The sequence below is a fragment of the Garra rufa genome, chromosome 14, assembly GCF_049309525.1.
Source record: "Garra rufa chromosome 14, GarRuf1.0, whole genome shotgun sequence".
In the NCBI taxonomy this organism is placed as follows: domain Eukaryota; kingdom Metazoa; phylum Chordata; class Actinopteri; order Cypriniformes; family Cyprinidae; genus Garra; species Garra rufa.
Genome location: NC_133374.1, coordinates 7,419,633 through 7,447,428, shown reverse-complemented (window position 1 = coordinate 7,447,428; position 27,796 = coordinate 7,419,633). Strand labels below are relative to the sequence as shown.

At 35.8% G+C, this 27,796-nt stretch overlaps 1 protein-coding gene across 1 annotated transcript in view; it reads left to right on the top strand.

Annotated features, from left to right (window-relative positions):
- The window catches only part of fat3a (FAT atypical cadherin 3a), a 167,884-nt gene that overhangs the window by 101,450 nt on the left and 38,638 nt on the right, over nucleotides 1–27,796 (top strand). The window contains exons 26-35 of the mRNA XM_073818320.1: nucleotides 34–173; nucleotides 3,830–4,105; nucleotides 7,829–8,039; nucleotides 9,110–13,219; nucleotides 19,795–19,991; nucleotides 23,508–23,661; nucleotides 23,734–23,967; nucleotides 24,125–24,514; nucleotides 26,625–26,839; nucleotides 26,927–27,064. Coding sequence (XP_073674421.1) covers nucleotides 34–173; nucleotides 3,830–4,105; nucleotides 7,829–8,039; nucleotides 9,110–13,219; nucleotides 19,795–19,991; nucleotides 23,508–23,661; nucleotides 23,734–23,967; nucleotides 24,125–24,514; nucleotides 26,625–26,839; nucleotides 26,927–27,064 — 6,065 coding nt within the window. The remainder of the gene's footprint in view (nucleotides 1–33; nucleotides 174–3,829; nucleotides 4,106–7,828; nucleotides 8,040–9,109; nucleotides 13,220–19,794; nucleotides 19,992–23,507; nucleotides 23,662–23,733; nucleotides 23,968–24,124; nucleotides 24,515–26,624; nucleotides 26,840–26,926; nucleotides 27,065–27,796) is intronic.

Genomic DNA, 27,796 nt, shown 5'->3' with positions numbered 1-27,796 from the left:
TGTGTGTAATCATGTTTTCTCTTTTGGTGTAAGGCGGTGATTTGGACAGTATGTTTGACGTTGAGAAAGGTGTTGGCACTATCGTCATTGCTAAACCTCTGGACGCCGAGCAGCGGTCGTTTTACAACCTCACTGTGGAGGTTACAGATGGGACTAATATAGCGTACACTCAGGTAAACACACAAACACGCACAAATAAAATAAATAAACTTTCACAGACAGATGTTTAAGGTACTCGCAATGCTCTGTTCCAACAAGAAGATACTAATGTATAATTAATGCCAATATTTTTTACTTATATTTTATTTATAATTAATATTTTATATTTAAAGTTTTACATTGTCATATTTATAAAAATTCATTGATACTATATTCAGAATTTCTCTCTACTTGCACCATTATTTTATATAAGATATTTTATAGTAATCAAATTATTATTTAGATTATAAATATAGTGTCTGTCTTAATATTAATTAGTATTTGTATTTTAATTTTTATTAATATATTATTTATAATTATTATTATAATCAGCATATATATCCAATAATATGCCAATATTTTATATTAATTTATAACAATTATTCATATTTATATATAATTCATTTTTTATATATTTATATTGTTTTAGTTTTTTTATATTTATAATAATTCTTGGTTATACTCAGAATTTCTCTCCACTTGTGCACCTTACTTTTTTTATATATTAATCAAATACTATTTAAATGTAGTTATTTTAATTCATTTTTAGTAATATTTTAATTGTAATTAATATTATGATCAGCATATTTGCCCACCAGTATGCCAATATTTGATATTAATACTAGTAAATATTAATAACATTTATTTATATGTAATTAAATTTTTATATTTATATTGTTTCAAATTTTCATATTTATGATCATTCATAGTTATATTTGGAATTTCTCTCCACTTGTGCACCATTAATTTATATAGCATATTATATATTAATCAAATTTATATTTTATTTATATATAAATTAATATTTATGTTTATACAAATTCTACATATTTTTTGTTAATATTTCATTTATAATTAATATCATAATCGGCATATCTATCCACTAGTATGCCAGTATTTTATATGATTGTATATTAAAAAAAATTGTTTTGTATAATACATTTTAAGTTATTTATGTTGTTTAAAATGTTCATATTTATAATAATTAATAGTAATATTAATTATTTTTTTTATTTTTATTTGTATTAATATTTTATTTAGAATTCATATTATAATCAGCATGTCTATCCACTAGTTTGCCAATATTTTATATTAATATTATATTAAAATATATTAAATGTATTTTAATTATATATAATACATTTTTATAATTTATATTGTTTAGGTTTTTCATATTTAGAATACTTCATAGTTATATTCTGAATTTCTCTCCACTTGTGTGCCATTATTTTTCTTTAAGATATTATAAATTAATAAATATATATATATATATATATATATATATATATACTTAATATTGTAATCAGCATACCTATCCACTATATTAATCAAATTATTATTATTTTTAATTATTATTATTTACAAAGACATGATTTTAAAAGGCTGCACAATGTTTCTTCCCATCTTTTGAAACCACTTTTTTGTCTTTTACACACTTTTGCTACCTAAAAGCATCTAGGGAGAATGGACACTCACTAGGTTTTGGAACAGACTCAGTGTTTGTCCGCTTGACAGAAGCTGTTTAGTCGATGATTGATGCTGATGTTTGATGGTGAGGGCTTGATTGATAACGTCTGTCATCGTTCAGATTGCCTATCCCCGATGTCAAGGTCCCATCGGATTGATAGCTCCGTTGCCATGGATACCAGCCTTTTCAGTGTAACGTGTCCGTGAAGGTCAGAGTTTAAAGGACACAATCCATCCCGAAAGGAAAAATGTGGGAGAGAGAGGAAAAAAATGAATGATCGATCTGTTTATCTTTCGGAGTAGAAGCTGCCGCAGTGCTTTGGGATTTATTCGGCTTATTCGCTCACTATATATACAAAGTAAATTAACATTAACAAGCATAAGCAAAAAAGATAACTAATTCAGATTCACTCAGTTGCTTTTAAGCAGACACTCTGTTCCATGCAAATGCACTCCTTTACAAAAACAAAGTCGAAACACGTGAACAAAGAGTGCTGGAGGGAGGGTCAGAGAAGGGACAAATGGAAAAAAAATTATGAAAGTGATTGTATTCTTCTCTAAGTCTTGTTCTCTATTTAGAAAGCACCATCTTTCATACACAAATATACTTTCATTCATGGTCTGCGACACACACACACACACACACACACACACACAGATGGAGCTCAGCGTGTCTCCACAAGGGCGAGTGTGAGACGGAAGTGCACGTCTGTTATTACTTTATAATTAGATCAGCCAACGTGTTTCGATCTCACACGCAACTGTGTGTGTCTGCGTGCGCCTCTGACCGGTGGGGCTATTAATACAAGTTAGCGACAACTGAGTATTTGCGTCAGCCAGTTTGTTTGCGTTTCAGCGTTCAATCAACTTCGATTAGTTCGGACGCTCATGGTGCGCACACATCATGTGATTTTCATTAGGTTCATTTCAGTTTTATCAGTATTGATCAGAGAAGTTAGACTTAGAACTTAGACTAAAATTCGCAAACACTTCAGTCGATACGAGAGTAATTTGTTAGTTACATGTGATCGATGTTAGTAATGTAATATAAAGTGCTTGGATTTCATAGGTTTATCTAGTGCAGACAAGGAAAACGCATCTCAGGATTTTCAAATTATGATAATATATTTTGACAGAAAAAACAACATTTGCAACCCAAAGGACTTGTGCAAAATGGAATTTTCAAGTCAAGGATTTTTATTATAAAATTGTATTTTATTTTATTTTTTAACATTTACTGGGGAATCATTCACAATAGGACCACAATAGGTTTTGTTTCTAATTAGTCTTAGTTTTATTTCACTTTAGTTTCTAGATTTAGCATAATTTCTGGATTGCATTTTCCACTTATGATAATTTATTTTGACTGAAAGAACATGAAACAATTGTAACCCAAAGAACCTATTATTCTATATTTTTATTTATTTTTATTTTATTTTATTTTATATTTTTTTTTTTTCTGGTGAATCATTCACAATAGGACCATGAACATTTCTTACTTATGATAATTTATTTTGTCAGGAGGAGCATTAAACAATTGCATTTCATAGAACTTGGAGTATTAATGCTAAGTTTAAGTTTATTACACAGTATATATATAATTTTTTTTTCTTTTTTTTTTCCTTTTTTTTTCTTTTTTTTCTAATTGATGATAATTTAAATTTTTAAATTTTTAATTTATTCTGACAGAAAGAACCTGAAACAATATCAACCCAAAAAATCTTTGTGTCATTTTATTTTATTTTATTATTTTATTTTAACTTTTACTTATTCATTCATTTACAATAGGACCATGAATGTGTACTTAATAGTTTTATTGTAGTATTATTTCTAAACTATTTTAGTGTGTTAATAAATGATTTTCACTTTAAGCTTAGTATTTTATATTAATTAATTAATTTATTTTTTTATTTAACTTTTTTAGTCATTTTAATATTTCCATTTAAATGTGTATTATTTAAGTGAGTTGCCCAGGCAATATATCTCATTTTTGTTCATTTTTTTTTTTTTTTATTAAAATTTTCAAATAATATTTATATTTTATTTTAACATTTTTCCAATTGACAAAAACTTTTTTTGTGTGTGTGTGTGTTTTAGTTAATAGTAACAACAGCAGTAGCAGCATAGTTCATAGAATTCATGTATGGTTTTTTTCCCTCTACAGGTCCACATTACTGTTATGGACAACAACGACAACGCCCCTGTTTTTTCCCAGCCCACCTATGACATCACGATCACAGAAGACACGCCCCCAGATACAGAGGTGGTTCAGGTTTTGGCATCCGACCGTGATGAGCGCCACCGTTTGACCTTTAGCCTCCAGAGCAGCGTTGACCCCAGCAGCATGCGCCTCTTCCGCATCGACTCTAACAACGGAATCATCTATACAGCTCGCAGACTGGACCACGAGAGCCGAACACAGCACATCCTCACCATCATGGTAACTCAGATTGCCACAAATAGATATGAAAATAAAGCATAACCAGAACACCACAGCAGCCATATAGTAATGCACTAAAACTCTTTTTAAAGGTAGGTAGTTCACTTCCACAACAGAAATTTACAGATAATTTGCTCAACCCCTTGTTATCAAAAATGTTCATGTCTTTCTTTCTTCAGTCGTAAAGAAATTATTAAAAAAAAAAAAGGAATGTTTTCCATATAGTGGACTTCTATGGTGCCCTTGAGTTTGAACTTCCAAAATGCAGTTTAAATGCAGCTTCAAAGGGCTCTTAACGATCCCAGCCGAGGAAGAAGGGTCTTATTTAGCGAAACAATCTGGTTTTTTTTTATTATTATTATAATTTCTATACTTTTTAACCTCAAATGCTTGTCTTGTCTATCTCTGCATGAACTTCCGGTGAATGTATTCCGGTGTATTCCGGTTCATGACAGTTTCAAAATCTTCAAAAACAACTTCAAAATCGTCCTACATCGCCGTTTTACTTTTTTTGTAAAGTACGTTTGATCTTCTTTGCATGTTCACTTTGTAAACACTGGGTCATGTAAGACAGTTTTGAAGTTGAAGGAGAAAATGAGATGGGAGCTTTTCGACATGCAGTTAACACAGAGCTAGATAAGATGAGCATTTGAGGTTAAAAAGTATATGAATTGTCTTTTTTTTCTGAAAATAACCAATCGTTTTGCTAGATAAGACCTTTCTTCCTCAGCTGGGATCGGGATCATAGAGTCCTTTGAAGCTGCATTTAAACTGCATTTGGAAGTTCAGACTTAGTGGCACCATTGAAGTCCACTGTATGACTGAAGAAAGAAAGACATGAACATCTTGATGCAAGAGGGTGAGTAAACGTATACATTTTTGTTCTTGAAGTGAACGTCTCCTTTAAATAGGGCTGCACGATTAATCGCACGATGTTGTGAGGCGCGTTTAGTCAATGAAGCCGGTACTCTGATTAGTAAATCTCCATCACATGCGTTCAGCGTTCGGCAATTAATACACAGAGACGTAAATCACTGACATTTTGAGCGCGATTTGGCGTAGCTTGTCAGTGATTTACGTCTCTGTGTATTAATTGCCGCTCCAGCTGAACGCACGTGATGGAGATTTACTAATCAAAGTACCGGCTTCATTGACTAAACGCGCCTCACAACATCGTGCGATTAATCGTGCAGCCCTACCTTTAAAAAGCATTTATTTAATTGTATTTTATTTTATTTCAGAACAAAAAATGTACAGATAATTTACTCACCCCATTGTCATCCAAGATGTTCATGTCTTTCTTTTTTTCTGTCATAAAGAAATTTATGTTTGTCCATATAATTCACTTCAGTGGTGCCCATGAGATTGAACGGTAACACTTTACAATAAGGTTCATTAGTTAACTTTAGTTAACTACATTAGTTAACATGAACTAAGAATGAGCAATACTTCTACAACATTTATTAATCTTAATGTTAATTTCATCATTTACTAATGCATTATTAAAATCACAAGTTGTGCTTGTTAACATTAGTTAATGCAATGTGAACTAACATGAACTAACAATGAACAACTGTATTTTTATTAACTAATATTGACAAAGATTAATAAATAGTGTAATAAATGTATTGTTCATTGTTTGTTCATGTTAGTTAATACATTAACTAATGTTAAAAAATGACACCTTATTGTAAAGTGTTACTGATTGAACTTTCAAAATGCAGCTTCAAAGGACTCTAAACGATCCCAGCCGAGAAAGAAGGGTCTTATCTAGAGAAACGATTGGTTAGTTAAATCTTCTTTTTACAATTTATGTACTCTTTAACCTCAAATGCTCATCTTGTCTAGCTCTGCATGAACTCTGCATTCCAGGTTAATCCAGATAGAGTATGTCGAAAAACTCCCATCTCATTTTCTCAACTGTATTGACCCGGAATGCCCGGAGTTCACACAAAGCTACACAAGATGATCATTTAAGGTTAAAAAGTCTTTAAATTGTTTTTTTTGTTTGTTTGTTTTTTTGAAAATAATAGATTGTTTCACTAGATTAGACCCTTCTTCTCCGGCTGCGATCGATTAGAGCCCTTGAAGCTGCATTTAAACTGCATTTTGGAAGATCAATCTTGTGGGCACCATTGAAGTGCACTATATCGAGAAAAAGCCTGAAACTTTTTAGTCAAAAAACATCATTTCTTTTTGACGACAAAGGAGTGAGTACATTAGCTGTACATTTTTACTCTGAAAGTGATCATCTCCTTTAAACAGCATTTATTTCATTTTATTTTATTTCAGAACCAAAATTTACAGATAACCCTGTTGTCATCCAAGATCTTTGGTTTTTCAGTCATAAAGAAATGTATGTTTTTGAGGAAAAAACAATCAGGAATGTTCCCCATATAGTGGACTTCAGTGGTTCCTATGAGTTTGAGCTTCCAAAATTAAGTTTATATGCAGCTTCAAAGGGCTCTAAACAATCCCAGCCAAGGAAGAAGGGTCTTATCTAGCGAAACGATCGTAATAAAATATATATATATATATTTTTTTTTTTTTTACAATTTATATACTTTTTAACCTCAAACGCTCATTTTGTCTAGCTCTGCGTGAACTGTGCATTCCAGGTCAATCCAGTTAGAGTATGTTGAAAAACTCCTTTCTCATTGTCTCAACTATATTGACCTGGAATGCACAGAGTTCACGCAGAGCTAGACAAGATGACCATTTAAGGTTAAAAAGTATTTAAATAGTTTTTTCGAAAATAATAGATTGTTTCGCTGAATAAGACCCTTCTTCCTTGCCTGGGATTGTTTAGAGCCCTTTGAAGCTGCATTCAAACTGCATTTCGGAAGCTCAGACTCGTGGGCACCATTGAAGTCCACTATATGGAGAAAAATCCTGAAATGTTTGCCTCAAAAAACATAATTTCTTTATGCCTGAAGAAAGAAAGACATGAACATCTTGGATGACAAAGGGATGAGTACATTATCTGTAAATTTTTGCTCTGGAAGTGAACGTCTCCTTTCAATAGTGTTTATTTTATTTTATATTTCTTTCAATACTGTTCTATCTTCAATTAATCTGTTTTTAAAAGTATTACGACTTGGACCAGTAAGCAGGCTCATAGATAATGAAACTGCATCTATCCTAACTAAAAATGCTTTTATTTTATTTTTGAGAGAACATCGGCTAGATAAAACAGCAGAGTTATGGTTTGATTAGTGTTGGTAGTATTCTTTCCCGCAGATTTGCCTCCCTCCTGTCTCTCTTTCACGCTCTCCATGCTTGAGTGCAAGTATGACAGGAACAGGAGATTGCTCCTTGTGCTTTGGCAGCCGTCACTAGTTTAATGTCGTCTGCACCTGTGTCGTTTCTCCACTGTGATCTAATTATTGATCTGATCTGTATCACTCCTTGTTTCCGCACTCCCCTGACGAGGGTGAGAGACAGTGAGTGTCATATCTAATAAGCACATGGATATTCCCGCTGCCTGCAAACAGATGAAATTTGTTATTATAATCCGGAGAGAGATGTTATCCACTCCGTCTGGCAGTGAGCGAGTTTGCTTTGTGTGTGTGAGTTTGTGTGTCCACCAGTGTGTGTTGGTGTTTCCTTGTGCTTGAAATTGCTGTCTGTCTGGGACAGGGAATTCATTTTTGTTTCTCTCTACTACTCTTTATTTTGTCCCCCTTTTTTCATGCTTTCTTCTTTACTTTCCTTCTGTATTAGGTGAAGGATCAAGAGTTTCCGTACAGACGTAGCCTTGCTCGTGTCCTGATTGGTGTAGAGGATGTGAATGACCACGCCCCTGTTTTCACCATGGTGATGTATGATGGACAGGTGTATGAATCAGCGGCACTAGGATCGGCTGTTCTCACGGTGACTGCTCTTGATAAGGACAAGGGCCAAAATGCACAAATCACTTACAGCATCGACTCAGGTATGTGCACGCTCAAACCCAAAGTTTAGACTAATAAATAGTTTTATTTTTATTTGTTTACATATGACATGTTTTTATTTTATTTTGTTTTATTTTATTTATATTTGCCTCATTAAAGTAATCTGTAGCAACTAAGTATCCAAACAAATAAAATACATGGATTTCTTTGCCAACTGATGATTTTATTTTGCCTCCTTAAATTAATCTATGTCAGTTAAGTATACAAACAGATATAAATACAATAATTTCTTTACCAACTAAATATTTTTATTTTTATTTTGCCTCCTTAAATTAATCTCTATCAAGACTTGGACCAGAAAGTGCCCAAACAGAGAAAGACATGATTTTTTTTTTTTTGTACCAACTTAATATTTTATTTTATTTTATTTTATTTTATTTTATTTTATTTTATTTTATTTTATTTTATTTTATTTTATTTTATTTTATTTTATTTTATTTTATTTTATTTTATTTTATTTTATTTTATTTTATTTTATTTTATTTTATTTTATTTTATTTTATTTTATTTTATTTTATTTTATTTTATTTTATTTTATTTTATTTTATATGTTGTTGGATGAGTTGGACCATAAAATGAATGAAAAGCACCCAGCAAACATGAAAATAATAGATTTTTTTAATAAGCTAAAAATAGTTTTGATTTATAGCTTATATAATTAATATATAATTAAATAGCTTATATAATTATTACATATTATTACATTCGCATATTATTATATAGCTCATATAATAATTTTAATAGCGTTTATAATAAAATTGAATGCTAATAAAAAAAATATTAAAAGATTTTTTTTGGTCAGTTTTTTTTTTTTCATAAAATATTTTTCATATTAATTATTTTTCCCATAATTTCAGTTATTTAATATTATTATTCAGAATTATTTTAAAATTAGCAAATGTGTACAAAAATGTGACTCTTTTCTTTACTCAAATAATTGCAAACATTTATACAATCTAATGCATTATGGCACTTCTGTGCCCTTTTATACAGTAAAGTGTGTAAAAGATTGTGTTTTTCTTACACTCTTTTTTTTTCATTTTCGATTTAGGGAACACAGGAAACACTTTCCGGATCGATTCTGTTTTAGGCATCATCTCATTGGCTCGGGAGCTGGACCTGTCCAACATTGGTCACTATGTCTTGTCCGTCAAAGCAACAGATAATGGTTCTCCAGCGTTATCTTCAACAGCTGTCGTCCGAATCGCAGTCACCTTGTCTGATAACGCAGGTCCCAAGTTTCCCCAAAGTGAATACCAGGCGGAAATATCAGAAGGTGTTGCCATCGGAACTTCAGTCATCACAGTGAACGCTCTAAGTCTGTCCACTCTTACCTATGACATTCGGCATGGCAATGGCCATCGGACGTTCCGCATTAATCAGTACAGTGGAGTAATCACTACGCAGAAAACACTAGATTTTGAAACTGTTTCCTCCTATGTGTTAATAGTCACTGCTAGCAACATGGCTGGACAAGCCTCAAATGCTACAATAACAGTTACAGTTCTTGATCAAAATGACAATGCACCAGTGTTTCAACAGTTGCGTTATCATGGAAGTATCAGTGAAGGTGCTGGACTTAACAGTGTTGTTCAGAGTGACAATGGGCAGCCGTTAGTCATACGAGCAAGCGATGCCGACCGCAACCATAATGCCCTGTTGGTGTACCAGATCATGGAAGAATCTGCCAGGCGCTTCTTTGCAGTTGATGCCGGTACTGGCTCCATAAGGACAATTGCTCAGCTTGACCATGAAACCACACCTACATTCCGCTTCCATGTTAATGTCAGAGACAGCGGAAATCCTCAACTCTCAGCTGAGCGTCCCGCAGAAGTGACCATCGAGGTGCAAGATGTCAACGACTGCCCGCCTAAGTTTTCTCAGGATTCCTATGAAGCTGTGCTTTTGCTCCCGACTTATGAAGGCGTGGAAGCCCTACAAGTTTTTGCTACTGATCCTGATGGTAATGGCCAATCAGAGCTCACCTACTCATTGACAGATGGCAGTATAGAACATTTCAGCATTGAGCCAAGCACTGGACTGTTGACTGTGAGAAATAGTAGTTTTAGCAAAGAAAGATTCCGCTTCAACGTCCGTGTTTCAGACGGACGCTTTTCTAGCACCGCTCTGGTTACCGTCCTGGTGCATGAGGCTCTGGACAGCGGGCTGGCTTTTACTCATAATACTTACAGTGCCAACATTCAGGAGAACAATGGAAACATATCAACAGTTGCTGTGGTCACAGCACTGGGGAACAAGTTGAACGAACCCCTGCGCTATACTTTGTTGAATGCAGGTGGGAAGTTTCGCATTAGGCCAACATCTGGTGCCATTGAAACTGTCGGAGTCCCGTTGGACAGGGAGGAGAAGGAGGAATACGGGCTTCTGGTACAAGCAGGCCGTGAGGAAGATCGTCTCCGTGTTGCAAGGGCACTGGTCCGAGTTCAAGTCACTGATGTCAATGACAATTCTCCAGTTTTTGTTGGATTGCCTTATTATGCTGCTGTGCAAGTGGAAGCGGAGCCTGGGACAGCGATATTTCGAGTGACAGCAGTGGATAGAGACAAAGGACAAAATGGAGAGGTGAACTACTTTCTCCAAGATGAACTGGGACATTTCGAAATGGACCGTGTGAGTGGCGAGCTTCGATTGCGAAGAGCTTTCGAGGCTGATCTCTCGAGTGTGGAGTATCAGGTTCTGGTGTTCGCACGTGACATGGGAACACCACCTCTTTCATCTTCAGTCACCTTTCCTGTCACAGTGGTGAACAGAGCAATGCCAGTATTCGACCGACCATTCTACTCAGTAAAAGTGAGTGAAGATGTACCAATCTGGACTCCGATTCTCGGAATAAATGCCAGCAGTCCCGAAGGCCAGAGTGTCCTCTACACAATCACGCATGGTGACCCGGGAATGCTCTTCTCCATTGGATTCGACACAGGTGTTATCAGTGTCATCGCTGCCCTTGACTATGAGACTAGCCCTTCCCACAGACTCATCGTCAGAGCAACGGACTGCCTCACAGGTGCTCGTGCTGAAGTCGATGTTGAAGTTACAGTTTTGGATGTCAACGACAACCCTCCAGTCTTCGAGCAGCCCTCGTACAAAGCTGTAATTTCCGAATCCGCCATGATTGGCACCGCAGCCTTGCAGGTGCTCGCAACAGATAGTGATTCTGAGAAAAACGCAGCTGTCCGGTACCAAATCATTCCTGACCGCACCAACAGCACGGACCACTTCCACATCGACAGCAGCAGTGGTCTAATTCTGACAGCTCGCTCCTTGGACCACGAGACCATCCAGCGCTATGTGTTTCTTGTCAAGGCAACAGATAATGGGTTTCCACCACTGAGCAGCGAAGTGTGGGTCACAGTTGATGTCACGGACACAAACGACAATGCTCCAGTGTTTAACCAACTGCTTTATGAAGCCTCTATCAGTGAGTTGGCACCAAAAGGCCACTTTGTTACTTGCATCCAAGCCTCTGATGCAGACCGTTCAGACGCAGAACGCTTGCAGTATGGCCTGGTGTCTGGAAACGAAAGGATGCTGTTTGAGCTTGATGCTGCCTCTGGTGTCCTCACCTTGAGTGGCCAGCGACGCATGCAGCGCATGCCTTCCACCATCACCCTAAATGTAAGCGTCTCCGACGGAGTGTTTACAAGTACGGCACAAGTGCACATTCGGGTAGAGCGAGCTAATCTACATGCCCCCCAGTTCACCCAGGGCATGTACGAGGCTGACGTACGGGAGAATGCACCAGTGGGATCAAAGGTCATTGCAATCAGGGCACAAGATGCTGATCCTGGACCATTTGGAGATGTGAAATATGTGCTGCTCTCAGATACTGCTCGGGACTTGTTCAGTATTGATGGTAGTGGGCAAATAATGACACTTGAACGTCTGGACCGGGAAGAACAAAGTGAGATGGTGCTGTCTATTGCAGCTGTGGATGCCGGTGGCCGATCTGGATATTGCAGTGTCCGGGTCACCGTACTAGACGAGAACGACAATGCTCCATTATTTGGCGCCTCGGAGTACCATGCAAGTGTGCGCTCCGACGTTGAACCTGGTACCCTTGTGACGCAAGTCCAAGCTTGGGATCTAGATCAAGGTGCCAATGGACAAGTGAGCTACAGCCTGTACAGCGAAGCCAGCTTGCAGGTTACTGAACTTCTGGATATCGACCCGGACAGTGGTTGGGTTGTCACCAAAGGCAACTTTGCCCCATTGCGTGGATCTGTACTGTCCTTTTTCGTTAAAGCCTCTGATGGAGGTGCACCTGTTAGACATTCCCTTGTGTCAGTTTACATACATGTTTTGTCTGCTGATGCCCACATACCTTCCTTCAGCCAGCCGCAATTCTCCTTTACCGTGCCAGAGGACATGTCCATTGGTTCCTTGCTGGGAGCAGTGCATTTGCACACCTCAACTAGCCACTCTTCCTTACCAGTGAGCTTCTCAACGGTGATCGGACAGACTTCAGAAAGTAACAGTGATGGAGTGTTTGTGGTTGACAAAGAGACCGGCATGATCAAACTAGACAAAGCACTGGACCGAGAGCGGACACCGGCGTATCATTTCAAAGTGATGGCTATGTTGCAGCAGGGACGTTTGGACGCAGTTTCGGCTGTGGATGTGGAGGTCAAAGTGCAAGATGTCAATGACAACAAACCAGCATTTGAATCAGATAACTATGAGACATCAGTCACTGAGGGTCTTTCTCCTGGGACTAGGATTCTCCAAGTGCGAGCTTTGGATCCTGATTGGGCCGCTAATGGTCAGGTGACTTACAGTCTTGCTCCACCTGGGTTGCTTGGTGGCTCTGGCGGTGAGGACATTGAAGAGCACGGAGCCTACTTTGCGATTGACAGCAGTTCTGGTTGGATATCAACACTGAAAGGGCTGGACCATGAACAGAGTCCCGCCCATAGTCTTACAGTTTGGGCATTTGACCTTGGAGATCCTGCTAGCCAGTCATCCTCAACAACTATAACTATAGCGGTGAGCGACTCCAACGACAACATACCGCAGTTTCTTCAGCCCCGGTACTATGGAAGTGTACGTGAAAGTGATGCACCGGGGGAAGTGGTGGCAGTACTGAATACACGGGACAACGACAGCTCACCTGGAAACCGACAAGTCACCTATCATATTACAGGTAAGAACTTTAAAAAATAGATGTACACTGCGTGAACAAACCACATATGTGACCCTGGACCACAAAACCAGTCATAAGGGTAAATTTTTTTGTAAATTATGATTTATAAATCACATGAAAGCTGAATAAATAAGCTATCAGTGGATGTATGGTTTGTTAGGAACGGACAATATTTGGTCTGGGTATATAACTATTTGAAAATCTGGAATCTGAGGGTGCAAAAAATCCAAATATTGAGAAAATCACCTTTAAATTTGTCCAAATTAAGTTCTTAGCAATGCATATTACTAATCAGAAATTAAGTTTTGATATATTTATGGTAGGAAATTTACTACAATATCTTCATGGAACATGATCTGTACTTAATATCCTACTGATTTTTGGCATAAAAGAAAAATCGATAATTTGGACCCATCCAATGTATTTTTAGCTATTGCTACAAATATACCTGTGATACTTAAGACTGGTTTTGTGGTCCAGGGTCACATATTTGAAGTCTAAACAAGTACATTTTCCCCTAAAAACTCTAAAAACTACATTCTGAGACACAAAATCAATCAAAACCAGTCATAAGGGTATTTTTTTAATTGAGATTTATACATCAGCTGAAAGCTGAATAAATAAGCTTTGTTAGGATTTGTTCAATATGTGGCCGAGAGACAACTATTTTAAAATCTGGAATCTGAGGGTGCAAAAAAGTCTAAATATTGAGAAAATCGCCTTTAAAGCTGTCCAAATGAAGTTCTTAGCAATGTTACTAGTGCTACTTAAGACTGGTTTTGTGATCCAGGGTCACATATGATCCTTTTTTTTTGCATAAAATTGACAGGTTTTGATTATTTCAGTTTCAACAATTTACAATCATGCAGACTGTTAGACAAACCTTAGAAAAACATTTTTAGTGGAATAAAAGCAAGAATAAATTTTCAGTTCCAGCTTGACAATGTCCTGTAGACAAATTGACATCCATAAAGAAAGACAAACTGCTTTTTCATACCTATTGTTTTGAATATGCTCAACAAGCACATATAGTTTGAGTGTCCTCATAATGCCAGTGTGTGCTCTCAATCTAAACATAGCCTGATTTTCTGAAACCCTGTTCTGCATGTAAGCATAATGTAGAACAGCGCTATTATGGAATGTCAGAAGTCCACAGTAATTACACTTCATTCATCCTGTCCCGATAATGGATTATTCGCTCTAGGGCTACTCACTGGATTTTGCGGGAGGACGCTGACTTCCTTCTTGCTGGAGAGCAAAACCACACTCGTTTTATAAGGATTTTATTAAAGCCGTGATGCAACTGCATGCAAATTACACCGCTGGGGATTTGCGCTGGGGAAGCGCATCACTTCACGAACGCAACATAATACAGTGACATTTCCGAAAGCAGTAGTTTAGGTGGATAGCGTCTTGGAAAAGGGCAAATATAAACCTCCTCCTTATCAGAATCTAGCTCAGCCAGCTTTAAATATACCTTTATATTCAGCCAGTGCTGAACACCTTGCTTGGTGACAAGGAACAGATTGCACACACGGATACACAGACACACCTCGCACATGCTCCAAAGCAGCACACATTTGTAAATTAGGCGCTCAGAAACTCATAACATTGAATTAGGGAGCTGCCTTGTTCTATAATTCATGCTTTTACACACACACACACACACACAGAGAGAAACACACTTCTCAGCCTGAACAGAATTTCGATTAAGCTCAACCTTTATGCTGTGATCATGATTTAGACTGTGCTGCCACCAGCAGGAGCAGTATTTTAACACGATTTACAACGCATAACACACAAACACACACAAGCACACAAGCTCTGACGCTTAACTAAATTACAGCCCACGGCATTGAAAAGTAAACATTGTGACGCTGAAACTTTAGTTGCTTTTTGTTGGTTTATGATATACTGAGGATTGCTTTCTGAGTGTTGTCTTTCTCTGTCTCATCTACATTACCAGTCAAAAGTTTTTGAACACTACAATTTTTTTTATGTTTTTTTAATGAAGTCTCTTCTGCTCACCAAGCCTGTATTTATTTGATCAGCAAAAACAGTAAAATTTTGAAATATTTGTACTATTTACTGTTTTCTATTTGAATATAGTTTAAAATGTAACTTATTCCTGTGATTTCAAAGCTGAATTTTTAGCATCATTACTCCACTCACACGATCCTTCAGAAATAATTGTAATATGCTGATTTGCTGCTCAAAAAACATTTATTATTTTTATTATTTTGAAAGAGTAGATTTTTTTTCAGGTTTCTTTGATTAATAGCGTTCAAAAGAACAGCATTTATCTGAAATATAAATTTTTTTTTTTAATATTGTAAATGTTTTTATCATCACTTTTGATCAATTTAAAGCATCCTTGCTAAATAAAAGTATTAATTTCTATAATTTTTTTCCTGAAAAAAAAATTCTATACACTGACTCCAAGCTTTTGAATGGTATAATGGTCCTAAAAAATTGTTTTAAATATTGATAATAATAATAACAGCAAATCAGCATATCAGAATGATTTCTGAAAGATCATGTGACACTGAAGACTGGAGTAATGATGCTGAAATTTAAGCTTTGATCACAGATATAAATTACTTTTTAAAATATATACAAATAGAAAACGGTTATTTTAAATAGTAAAAATATTTTACAATATTACTGCTTTTGCTATATTTTGGATGAAATAAATGCAGAGCAGATGAGACTTCTTTAAAAAACATTACAAATCTTACTGTTCAAAAACTTTGGACCAGTAGTGTAAAGATTGCATTGCATTCGAAGTATACGTTTTACATTTCTTAAACAAGTCAAATATAAATGTATATAAAATATAATAAATAATTAAAATATTGTAGTATTTTAGATATTCCGATATTTTCAAATTAAATATATATATAAATAAATAGACATATAATTATAAATATGTAAATACATATTAAAATAAGTGCGTTGTTTTTATATCTTTTAAAGTCTAAAATATTCATTCCACTGATTATAATTGCATTGAAAAGAATGCAGCTTTCAGAGAGAAAGGCATAAAGCGTTACAACTACATAAAAATGAGTGAACTATCCCTTTAATTAAATCGTAGCCCACGGCATGTAAACTAAAGTAAACTTTGTGACACGAGCCCTTGTTTAGTTGGCATGTGTTCTACTGAGAATAATCTCTTTCCTTTTCTCTCTCAGTCTCCTTCCCTACAGTCCACACTTTCATAACGTTTAAATCCTCTAGTTCAAGACAAACTCAAAGGTCAGACAGACTCTAATACATTTCTCCCAGCCCAGCGGCACAAACTGGCTCAAAGAACTGCACACCGTATCATAATACACACCGGAGGGAAAGAAAGAGGCAAATATACAAACAGATTTGAGTTACCCAAACGTCTTTATTCTCTTTAGGAAGCGAGAGCTTTGTGAGTAGTTTCACCTCTCGGGGTATTTTACTGCTGTGTTCAACGGAGCACAGAGCAATTAAACAGTAAACAGTTACTCTATGGTAGTTAATTGGATAATTTGAACTTTTATTTAGAGGTTCTTGCTGAAAGTCGTTTAAAGGTTCATAAAGGGTAGCTTAAAACAAGTTAGCACACTGTGTATCTCAGCTTAACAATAGTGCTGAATATGCCCGCCGCAGCAGCTAAGATTTAACAGCCGTTAAATAGCTCTTCATGTTGCTGCCTCGTAAAGGTGAAAGGTCACTGCAGAAACATTAATCGACCAGAACTGACTGCAAATGGCTGGAAACATATTATTTGAGTTTAATTGGTTGACAAGAAGAAATATGCTCTTTGAGAAAGATATTTTATGCATTTGTGTATACTATATAAAGTAGATTTATTTTAAACCTAAGGTCTGTGCGTGACCAGATGAAGTACACTTTTAAAAAAAGGTGCTTTGAAAGGTTTCTCACAGCGATGCCATAGAAGAACCATTTTTGGTTCCACAAAGAACCATTCAGTCAAAGGTTTTTTTAAAGAACAATCTTTTTCTTACCTTTGTATAATCTGAAGAACCTTCTTTGGCCACAAAGAACCTTTTGTGAAACAGAAACATTCTTCAGATGTTAAAGGTTCTTTATGGAACCAATTTAGACAAAAGGTTTTTTTTATGCCATCGTGAAGCACCTTTATTTTTAAGAGTGTACTATGACAATTAAAAATAAATAAATAAATACATTTTTATTTTTTTAGTCCTTCCCAAGCCTGTATTTATTTGATTCAAAGTACAGCAAAAACAGTAAAATTTCGAAATATGTTTTCTATTTGAATATATTTTAAAATGTGATTTATTCCTGTGATTTCAAAGCTGAATTTTTAGCATCATTACTCCAGTCACATGATCCTTCAGGAATCATTCTAATATTTGATTTGCTGCTCAAAAAAACATGTATTAATATTATTATGTTGAAAACAGCCGAGTAGAATTTTTTCAGGAAGAATTTTATCATTTACCTGAAAAGATTTTTGATCTGAAAGCATTGTTGCTAAATAAAGTATTAATTTCTATAATTTCTTATGGAAATAGAAAACTTTTATTTTAAATAGTAAAATTATTTCAAAATGTTACTGTTTTCGAGCAGAAGAAACTTCTTTTTAAAAAAAAACATTAAAAATCTTACTGTTCTAATCTATTCACATTCATTCTTACTACAAACACAATATTTAGTTGTGCATCCATACAATAATACAAGAGTTTGATGTATCTTATGCTCACCAAGTCTGCATTTATTAGATTAATACAGTAAACATACAGTATTGTGAAATATTACTACAATTTACAATAATTGTTTTCAATTTGAATATATTTTAAAATATAATTTATTCCTGTGATGCAAAGCAGAATTTTCAGCATCATTACTCCACTCTTTAGTGCAAGGGTCGACCAATTATCAGCGCCAATATTAAGAAATTTTTATGGTTATTGGTATCATTTATCGGCCATTTTCAAAACTGATTTCTGACTGATCAATAATTTAAAAGCATTTAAAGAAATTGTTCATTTTTATACCAGACCTATATATATATATATATATATATCGGTTATCGGTATAATTGATCTGCAGAAATCTGTATAATTGCTGCTTTACAAACATTCCTAATTATTAGTAGTGTTAAAAACAGTGCTGCTGAATTTAGTTTTTCATTGTTTTTTGATAAATAGGACAGCTTTTATTTGAAATTTTTATTTTATTAGATAATCTAGTTTTTATTGTTGCTCATAATCAATTTAATGCGTATTTGCTGAATAGAATTATTCATTTTGTCAAAAAACATACTGACTCCAAACTTTTGCGGTACTATACATTGCATTATGCCACTGAAATATATCAAATGTGACCCTGGACCACAAAACAAGTCATAAAGGGGAATCTTTTGAAATTTAAATGTATACATCTTCTGAAAGCTGAATAAATAACCTTCCGTTGATGTGTGGTTTGTTGAGATAGGACAATATTTGGCTGAGATATAATTATTTGAAAATCTGGAATCTGAGAGTGCAAAAAAAAATCTAAATATTGAGAAAATCGTCTTTAAAGTTGTCCAAATTAAGCTCTTAGCAATGCATATAACTAATCAAAAATTAAGTTTTGATATATTTACGGTAAGAAATTTACAAAATATCTAAAATGATCTTTACTTAATATCCTAATGATTTTTGGAATAACCGAAAAATCCATAATTTTGACCCATACAATGTATTTTTGGCTATTGCTGCAAATACACCCATACTACTACTAAGACTGGTGTTGTAGTCCAGGGTCACAAATATCATGTTATTTTGAATGTGATAAACCACACTTTTAAACACTGTGCTAGGACATTTTATTTCAGGCAAGTAGGGTCCATTTTTAAATATCCAAGCCACAATGAAATGCAAGAAAATTAAATGCAAGGTTTCGAGCTATCGCTTATAAAGCACAGAAAAAGCATGCAGTGTGAGGAAGTCATGCTGAACACTCCTTCAACCCAATGAGCGAGAGCGTGGGATGAGAAAAAATGGAGTCGGAAGGCGTCCAGGCCTTTGTTGACGCATCTCTGATAGAAGCTGTTCTGTGTTATCAGCCCCCAGCTGAGTTAAATTACACTCTTTATTAGATGAATAAGGCTGCGTGTGTTTGTACTATGAGTGTACAGTAATTGGATGCTTGTCATCGCGGCTGCTTTGATTATAGAGTCGTTTCCATTTAACTCTCACTCAGTCTCTCGTTCTCATTTTTTCCTTTCTTTTCACCTCTGTCTCACTGAGGTTTAAAAGATGACCTGTCCTAATGAGTCGGGTACGGCTGCGGACCGTGCGATAAATCAGGAAGGCTGTTATGGGGCCTAATTGATGGCAGTGTTGATAATTTAAAATGTGAATATAAGGAACTGATTATTATAATTCATACTAATGAGTGTGCCATCATTGAGAGGAGGTTATTAAGCCTGCAGATAATCCTGGAAGTGAGCGTGTGTTTTGTTACAGTCGGTAGCTGATTTTATTGCTACTTAAATTGTCACAGACTATTGAGAGATTAACTGTCCGGTAAAATCTTTTTTGTGTGTGTGTGTGTGTGTGTGAGTGTAGGTGGGAACAGAGGCGGGGTGTTTGCTCTCGGGTTGGTTCAGGGAGAGTGGAAACTGTACGTTAAACGGCCTTTAGACCGCGAGGAACAAGAACGGTACCTCATCAATGTCACGGCGACAGACGGACTCCACGTTTCAACTGCAACCGTAGAGGTCATGGTCATCGACACCAACGACAACAGCCCTGTCTGTGACCCGGTGAGTAAAACCCTTAAAGTTCATTCAGGGAAACATCTAATTAGTGCATATTTTGAGAGTTTCAAATCTACATGGTAAACATGAATGATTACAAGCCAAAGCCAGGAATATTTTTGGAGCCAGTGAGTCCACTTACGGCAGCCAGGAAGTCCAGGGGAAATGATCTATGAGCATAAAACATGACCTTGTTAAAATAAGGTCAAACTGAAAACCAGGCCAGCCTGTTTAGCAGGGGGCATTTGGGTTGAGTGTCAAGACTGAACTGTCTAGCTAGATATCATTTTTGAACATTATAGATGCATATTGGGGGAATCAAATATGAAATGTTGATACATGAATCAAATATTTAAAGGTTTTTGGATGTGGTTACATTTGAAATGGGCAAAAATGTTTGCATAGAATTTTTGAACATGTTCAACATTCCAAATCTCAAATCTTGAAAGGCAGCTATAATGGCCAACACATTCAAATCAAACTTTCAGACATGCCTATGATTGCCAAAATTGATTAGATTGAAAGTTTGACTGCGCCTACTATGGCCAAAAGCATTTGAATGGATGTTCAAATGTGCCCATGATGGCCAAAAATTTTTGAATGTGCCCATCTGATGTTTATACATGCCAGTAATGGACAAAAATGATTGAGTTGAATGTTGGAATGTTTCTATGATGGACCTGTGATTGCCAGAAATGTTCAAATCAGATGTTCAATATGATACCTAAAAATGATTGAATTGAACGTTTGAATGTTGTTGTAATGGCCAGGAATGTTTGAATGTACCTAAGATGGCCAGAAGCGTTTAAATTAGAAGTTTAGTTATGTCTACAATGGACAAAAATGATTGAATTGAATGTTTGAATGAACCTACAATGGCCAAAAATGTTCAAATCAGACGTTCTTCTATCCAAAACGATTACATTTAACATGAAAAATGTATCTACGATAGCCAAAGATGTCTATAATGGACAAAAATGATTGAGTTGAATGTTTGGGTCTACCTAAAATAATCAGTGCATGCACCTATGATGGCTATGATTCAAAATTTTGAATGCAGATGTTCTTCCATGCCTATAATGGCCTAGAATTATTACGTTTAATGTTTAAAAATGTACAATAGCCAAAATGTACAAATCAGATGTGCATATGATGGTTTAAAATGATTGAATCTAATGTTTGAATGTGGTTAAAATGGCCAAAAGGTTTGCATATACTTTTGATAGCCAGAAACGAACAAATCAGATTTTCACATGCCTATAATGGCTCCAAATGATTAAATGCGATGTTTAAAATGTAACTACGATCTGAATATGAATGCAATATTTGAATGTGTTACGAAGGCCAAAAATGTTTACATATACCTTTGATGGCCAGAAATGAACAATCCTATTTTTTACAGGCATTTAATGGCCAAATTAATTATCTAAAGCCCAAGTCAAATGTTTAGATGTGCATATGAAGTCTGAAAATGATTGAGTTTAATGTTGAAATGGCCAAAAATTGTTCAGATGCACATCTGATGAACAGAAATAGTCAAATTGAACGTTTGAATGTACCTGCGATGGTCCAAAAATGTTTACATGCACTATGTGATGGCCAAAAATGTTCTAATCAGATGTTCAGATGTGCCCACAATGGCCAAAATTGTTTGAATGCATCCATGATGGCCCAAAATGATTCATTCAGATGTTTTGTATACGTGCCAGTAATGGACAAAAGTGATTGAACTGAATGTAGGAATAGTTCTACGATGCACCTGTGTGCCAGAAATATGACCAAAAATGATATAAGTGAATATTTGGATGTTTGTCGCAATGACCAGCAAAGTTTGAATGTACCTTAGATGGCCAGAAACATTTGTCATTTTTGCTTCACCTGCAATGGCCAGAAATGTTTCATTCAGATGTTCTTCCATGCCCACAATTATTAAATTTAACATTTAAAATGTACCTACGATAGCTAAAAATGTTTAAATCAGATGTTCATACATGCCTATAATGGCCAAAATAATGGCAGAAAATGGTCAAACTGATTATTTGAAGGTGCAATGGCCAAAATGTTCAAATCAGATGCTTAGATGTGCATATAAGTGCAAAAAAAATTAAATTCGATGTTGAGAGGGCCTAAAATTGTTCAGATTCACATTTGATGACCAAAAATGGTCAAATTGAACGTTTAAATGTAACTGCGTTGGGCTAAAAAACAGTTAACATGCACATGATGGCCAAAAATGATCTGTTCAGATGTTTAGATGTGCCCACAATGGCCAAAAATGTTTGAATGTACCTATGGTGACCCAAATTGATTCAATTGGATGTTTATATGTGCCAGTAATGGACAGAAATGATTGAATTGAATGTTGAAATGTTTCTATGATGTGCCTGTGATTGCCAGAAATGTTCAAATCAGATGTTCAATATGATGGCAAAAAATTATTGAGTTGAACGTTTGAATGTCTATTGTAATGGCCAGGAAAGTTTCAGTGTACCTATTGTCAGAAATGTCCAATTTAGAAGTTCAAATATGCCTATAATGGACAAAAATGACCAAGTTGAATGTTTGAATGAACCTACAATGGCCAAAAATGTTCAAATCAGATGTTCTTCCATGCCTATTAGGCCCAAAATTATTACATTTAACATTTAATATGTGCCTACGATAGCCAAAAATGTTCAAATCAAATGTTCTTCCATGCCTATTAGGCCCAAAATTATTACATTTAACATTTAATATGTACCTATGATAGCCAAAAATGTTCAAACCAGATGTTCAGATGTGCATATGATGGTTTAAAATGATTTAATTTAATGTTTGAATGTGGTTACAGTAGCCAAAAATGTATGCATGCACATTTGATGGCCAGAAATGAACAAATCATATTTTCAAACAAGCCTACAATGGCCAAAAATGGTTAAACTGATTATTTGAAGGTGCCTACAGTGGCCAAAAAAAAATTCAAATCAGATGTGCATATGAAGGCTAAAAACTGTTTAAATTGCAAAAAAAAATGTTAATTTAGTCACATGTGATGAAAAAAAAAATCAAATCAGATCATTCTTATGTGCCTATAATGGTCAAAAATGACTAAATTAAATGTTTCAATGTGCCTGCGATTGCCTGAAATGTTCAAATCAAGCAAGGGTCACCAAACTTTATCCTGGAGGGCCGGTGTCCTGCAGAGTTTAGCTCCAACTTGCCTCAACACAGCTGCCTGGAAGTTTCAAGTATACCTATTAAGACCTTGATAAGCTGGTTCAGGTGTGTTTGATTAGGGTTGGAGCTAAACTCTGTAAGGACACCGGCCCTCCAGGACTGAGTGTGGTGACCCCTGAAATCAAGTATTCAAATGTGCCTTCAAAGTTCAAAAATAGTTCTTTAATTGATAATTAGTCCTACAGACCTCAGTATTTAAAAACATTTTCATTCACTCTCCATTTTTGCCACTGAAAACATGAGCAAAGCAGAGCTCTTGACTCTTTCCTGATGTGAGCTCTATAATAAGTGTGTTTGTGTCTGCAGGCCGTGTACTCGGTGTCCGTGTCTGAAGACGTCGCCATAAATAAGCAAATCCTTCGGGTCAAAGCCAAAGACGCTGACGCGGGCGCAAACGCACAGATCCAGTTCTCTTTGTTCGGTTCTGGAGCAGAAGACTTCATCATACATCCACACACAGGTTTGTGAGTGGGGTTTAAAAAAGCTCCTGTAGCCTTGCTGTTTGCTTATAAGTGTCTTTTTCGTTCTGTAGGCGAGCTGAAGACAGCTGCGGCGCTGGACCGTGAAAAGGTTGCACAGTACTCTCTGGTTGCCCGTGCGACGGATGGAGGTGGTTTGTGGTGTGAGGCTGAGGTTGTGGTGCTTCTTTTGGACGTGAATGACAGTCCGCCGATGTTCAGCATGCCCCATTACACCGCTAGCGTCTACGAGAACACCGCCACTAAAGCTCTGCTGACCCGAATACAAGCCATAGACCCTGATCTGGGTATGAGCATGTCATTTTGATGCGTTTGAGCTGTGACAGCATGAAAAATATACAATTTGAGTTAGTATTAGAGGGTAAAAGAAAGTTAACTAGCTTCAAACTGCCATTATACAGCTGAATGGATTTTGCATATAAAAGCACGTGTTTTATTTCACAGGTGTTAATCGTAAAGTGGTCTATTCCCTTGTTGATTCGGCTGATGGGTTCTTCTCCATTGATAAATCATCCGGGATTGTTGTTCTGGAGCGTTTGTTGGACCGTGAGGTTCAGTCGTCATACCATATAACAGTCCGTGCATCAGATCAAGGCGTTCCCGTTCGCCTCTCTTCCCTTGCAAACATAACAATCACAGTTTTGGACATTAACGACAACCCGCCTGTGTTTGAGAGGAGGGACTATCTGGCCACGCTTCCTGAAGATGTTGCAGTGGGTACAGAAGTGGTACAGGTTTATGCTGCGAGTAAAGATATTGGCACCAATGCTGATATTTACTACAACATCCGATCTGGAAACCAACAGGGCCATTTCACCATTAACATCAACACAGGTGAGATGCATTACATAAGATTATGATGTATGCTATACAGAAATGTTAAACAAGGCAAAGGTTTTGATATATATAATGGCCAAAAATGTTCAAACCAGATGTCCAGACATTACCAAAAATTCTTGAATGCACCTATGACGGGCCCAATATGATTAAATCAGACATTCGTGCATGCCAATAACGGCCAAAAATGATTAAATTGAATATTTAAATGTTCCTTGGAATATGATGCACCAATGATGGCCAATACAACAATCAAATTAGATGTTCATACATGCCTATAACAGCCAAAAATGATCAAAATGATCATTTGAATGTGCTTGTGATGACCAAGCTTGTTTGTATGTACCTGATGTCCAGTCAATCAGATATTCAGATATGCATATAATGAGCAAAAATAATCAAATTGATTGATTGAAGATGCCTACCAATGTCAGGAATGTTTTAGCACGCCTACTATGGCCCAGAAACTGTTCATACTTGCCTACAGTGGCGAAAAATTTCTTCTATGATCCACCTCTGATGGCGTCCAAAACATTCAAATCAGATGTTCATACATGCCTCTAATGGCCAAAAATGATTAAACTGAGTGTTTGAAAGTGCCTACAATGACCAAAAATGTATGAATGCACCTATTATGGCCTAAAACAATGAACTCGGATGCTTAGATGTCAAATTAAACATTTGAATGTCTCGATAATGCTATAATGTTCCAATGCTATAATGCTTCAAAACTGTTTCTATGCACCTATGATGACCAAAATGTATTAATCACATATTTATGTGCCTATAATGGTTAAAAGAAATGATCAAATTGAATATTTGAATGTGCCTGCCAGTGTTGGAAAAAGTTACTTTTAAAATAACAGTATTGTGTTACTCCATAAAAAAGTAACTAATTGTGTTACAAAAAAAAAGTAATGCATTACATTTGTTTTGTGTTACCTGCTGTTGTTCGAAAAAGTTACTTTTAAAAGTAATACATTACATAAAAAGTAACTGTGTTACTTAGTTACTTTATATGGAAAGTAACAATATTGTGTTACTTTTTATAGAGAGTAATGCATTACATTACATTTGTGTTACCTGTCAGTGTTGGAGAAAGTTACTTTTGAAAGTAATGAATTAGCATATTGTGTTACTGCATAAAAAGTTACTTAATTAATTTTAAAAAGTAATATATTACAATATTGTTACTCCATAAAAAGTAACTACTTGTGTTACTTAGTTACTTTTTATAGAAAGTAATGCATCCATTACTTTTGTTTTACCTGCCAGTGTTGGAGAAAGTTACTTTTAAAAGTAATGCATAACAGTATTGTGTTACTCCATTAAAATAACTGTTACTTAGTTACTTTTTGTAGAAAGTAATGCATTACATTACTTTTGTGTTACTTTTTGTCACATGGGCTGGGATTGTTTGAGCTTTTATTTGTTTTTTAATAACAAAAAGCCCAAAAGTTATATTTTGAAAAAGTAATCAGATTACATAACACACATTACTTGTAATGTGTTACTCCCAACACTTGTGTCTGTAATGGACAAACATATTTACATTTCACTAGTTCGCTTTTGCATATAATAAACAGCGTAAAGTTAAGCGTGTTTGGCATGCTGTCCGGGAGAGGGCTCCGAGCTCGGTAGTCATTCCCGAGCCCGGGGCACTCCCCCTGCCCAGGGAGAGGGGTCCGAGCTCGGCCTTTGGCCCGAACCCAATAGCGCTCCCCCCCTGGCTGGAGGTGAGGAGAAAATAAACAGGGGGGGTGGGAGGGATGCTGGAATCAGAGATAGCTGAAGGTAGGACTGCTTGGTTATTTAAAGGGACTGTAGTAATGGGATAGGGAGAGTGATTGGATAGGGAGTGATTGCTGATGATGAATTGGCCGTGTTAATTATCTGCGCGAGCTCCTCCTGAAATTTGTTAATGAAACATCACTTACCTGTGATGGCTAAAAATGAACAAAAGTATGTATGATGGCCAAATATTACCAAATTAAATGTTTGAAGGTGCCTACATTATATAAAGATATTTATATAATGTTTATAATAAATTCTATTTATAAAATAAATAGCAAGAGTTATACCATGTTTATCCTTGTGCTGCATACAGGTGCCATTTCTGTATCTCGAGGGCTGGACTTTGAATCCTGCAAGGATTATTTCCTCACGGTAGAGGCAACCGATGGTGGGACTCCGCCCCTTAGCGCTGTTACCATGGTGAACATCAACCTGACAGACGTCAATGACAACGCCCCCATTTTCAGCCGTGACGCCTACAGCGTGTCCATCAGCGAGGACGCCAACATAGGAGACACTGTGGTCAAGGTAACGATCGTTAAAAAATCACATCAGTCCTATTTTTGTGTTTTTGAAATCCACATTATAATTTGGCGATTTGTCGCGGTTGCCCAGGTGACCGCGGAAGACGTTGACAGCCATGCAAACGGCGACATCCTGTATTCCATCGTCAGCGGCGACCGCGAGAACCAGTTCTTCATCGAGCCAATCACAGGCCAGATCAAAGTCAACAAGCAGCTGGATCGAGAAACGGTGAGGAATGTGGGATGTCACCATGGCGACCGTTACCATGACAACCGAGTGACAGAGACATAATGGAATTAAATAGGACAAAATCCCCACAAAGACGTTATTTTAAATGACACTGATCAGGGAGCAGCCGAAGAGAGAAAGAAATCAAATCCTTCACGGCAGAAAAGCCTTTAATAATAGACACAGTGTCATGGTGTTTCATTTAATATAGAGGATTCTTAATGTGGATGAGATTAAGATAATAGCATTACACCTGTGAAACTTTTATACTAATAGATAAAAGAGATAAAAAGCATAGAGATTATGATTTTGGACTTTGCTCTAGTAAAGCACGCTTTGATCACTGATTTCATATACTTTAAAATATAATTTATTTCTGTGATGCAACACTGAATTTTCAGCAGCCATTACTCCAGTTATCAGTGTCACATGATCCTTCAGAAATCAATCTAATATACTGATTTATTACTTTTATTATCAGTGTTGGAAACCGTTGTGCTGCTTAATATTTTCTCACTGGTTTCATTTTTTTTAATATAAAATAAAAATATAATTTTAATCATAATTTTAAAATAAAAATAAAATATATATATATATATTTTTTAATTTTCATTCTAATATATTCTGATAATATATATTTTTTGTAGTTTTTAGCTTAAGTCCTTCAGCATTATTTAAAATAAAAAATACAGAAACTGTTCAAAAATGTTGTAAAATGTTATTTCAGTTTAA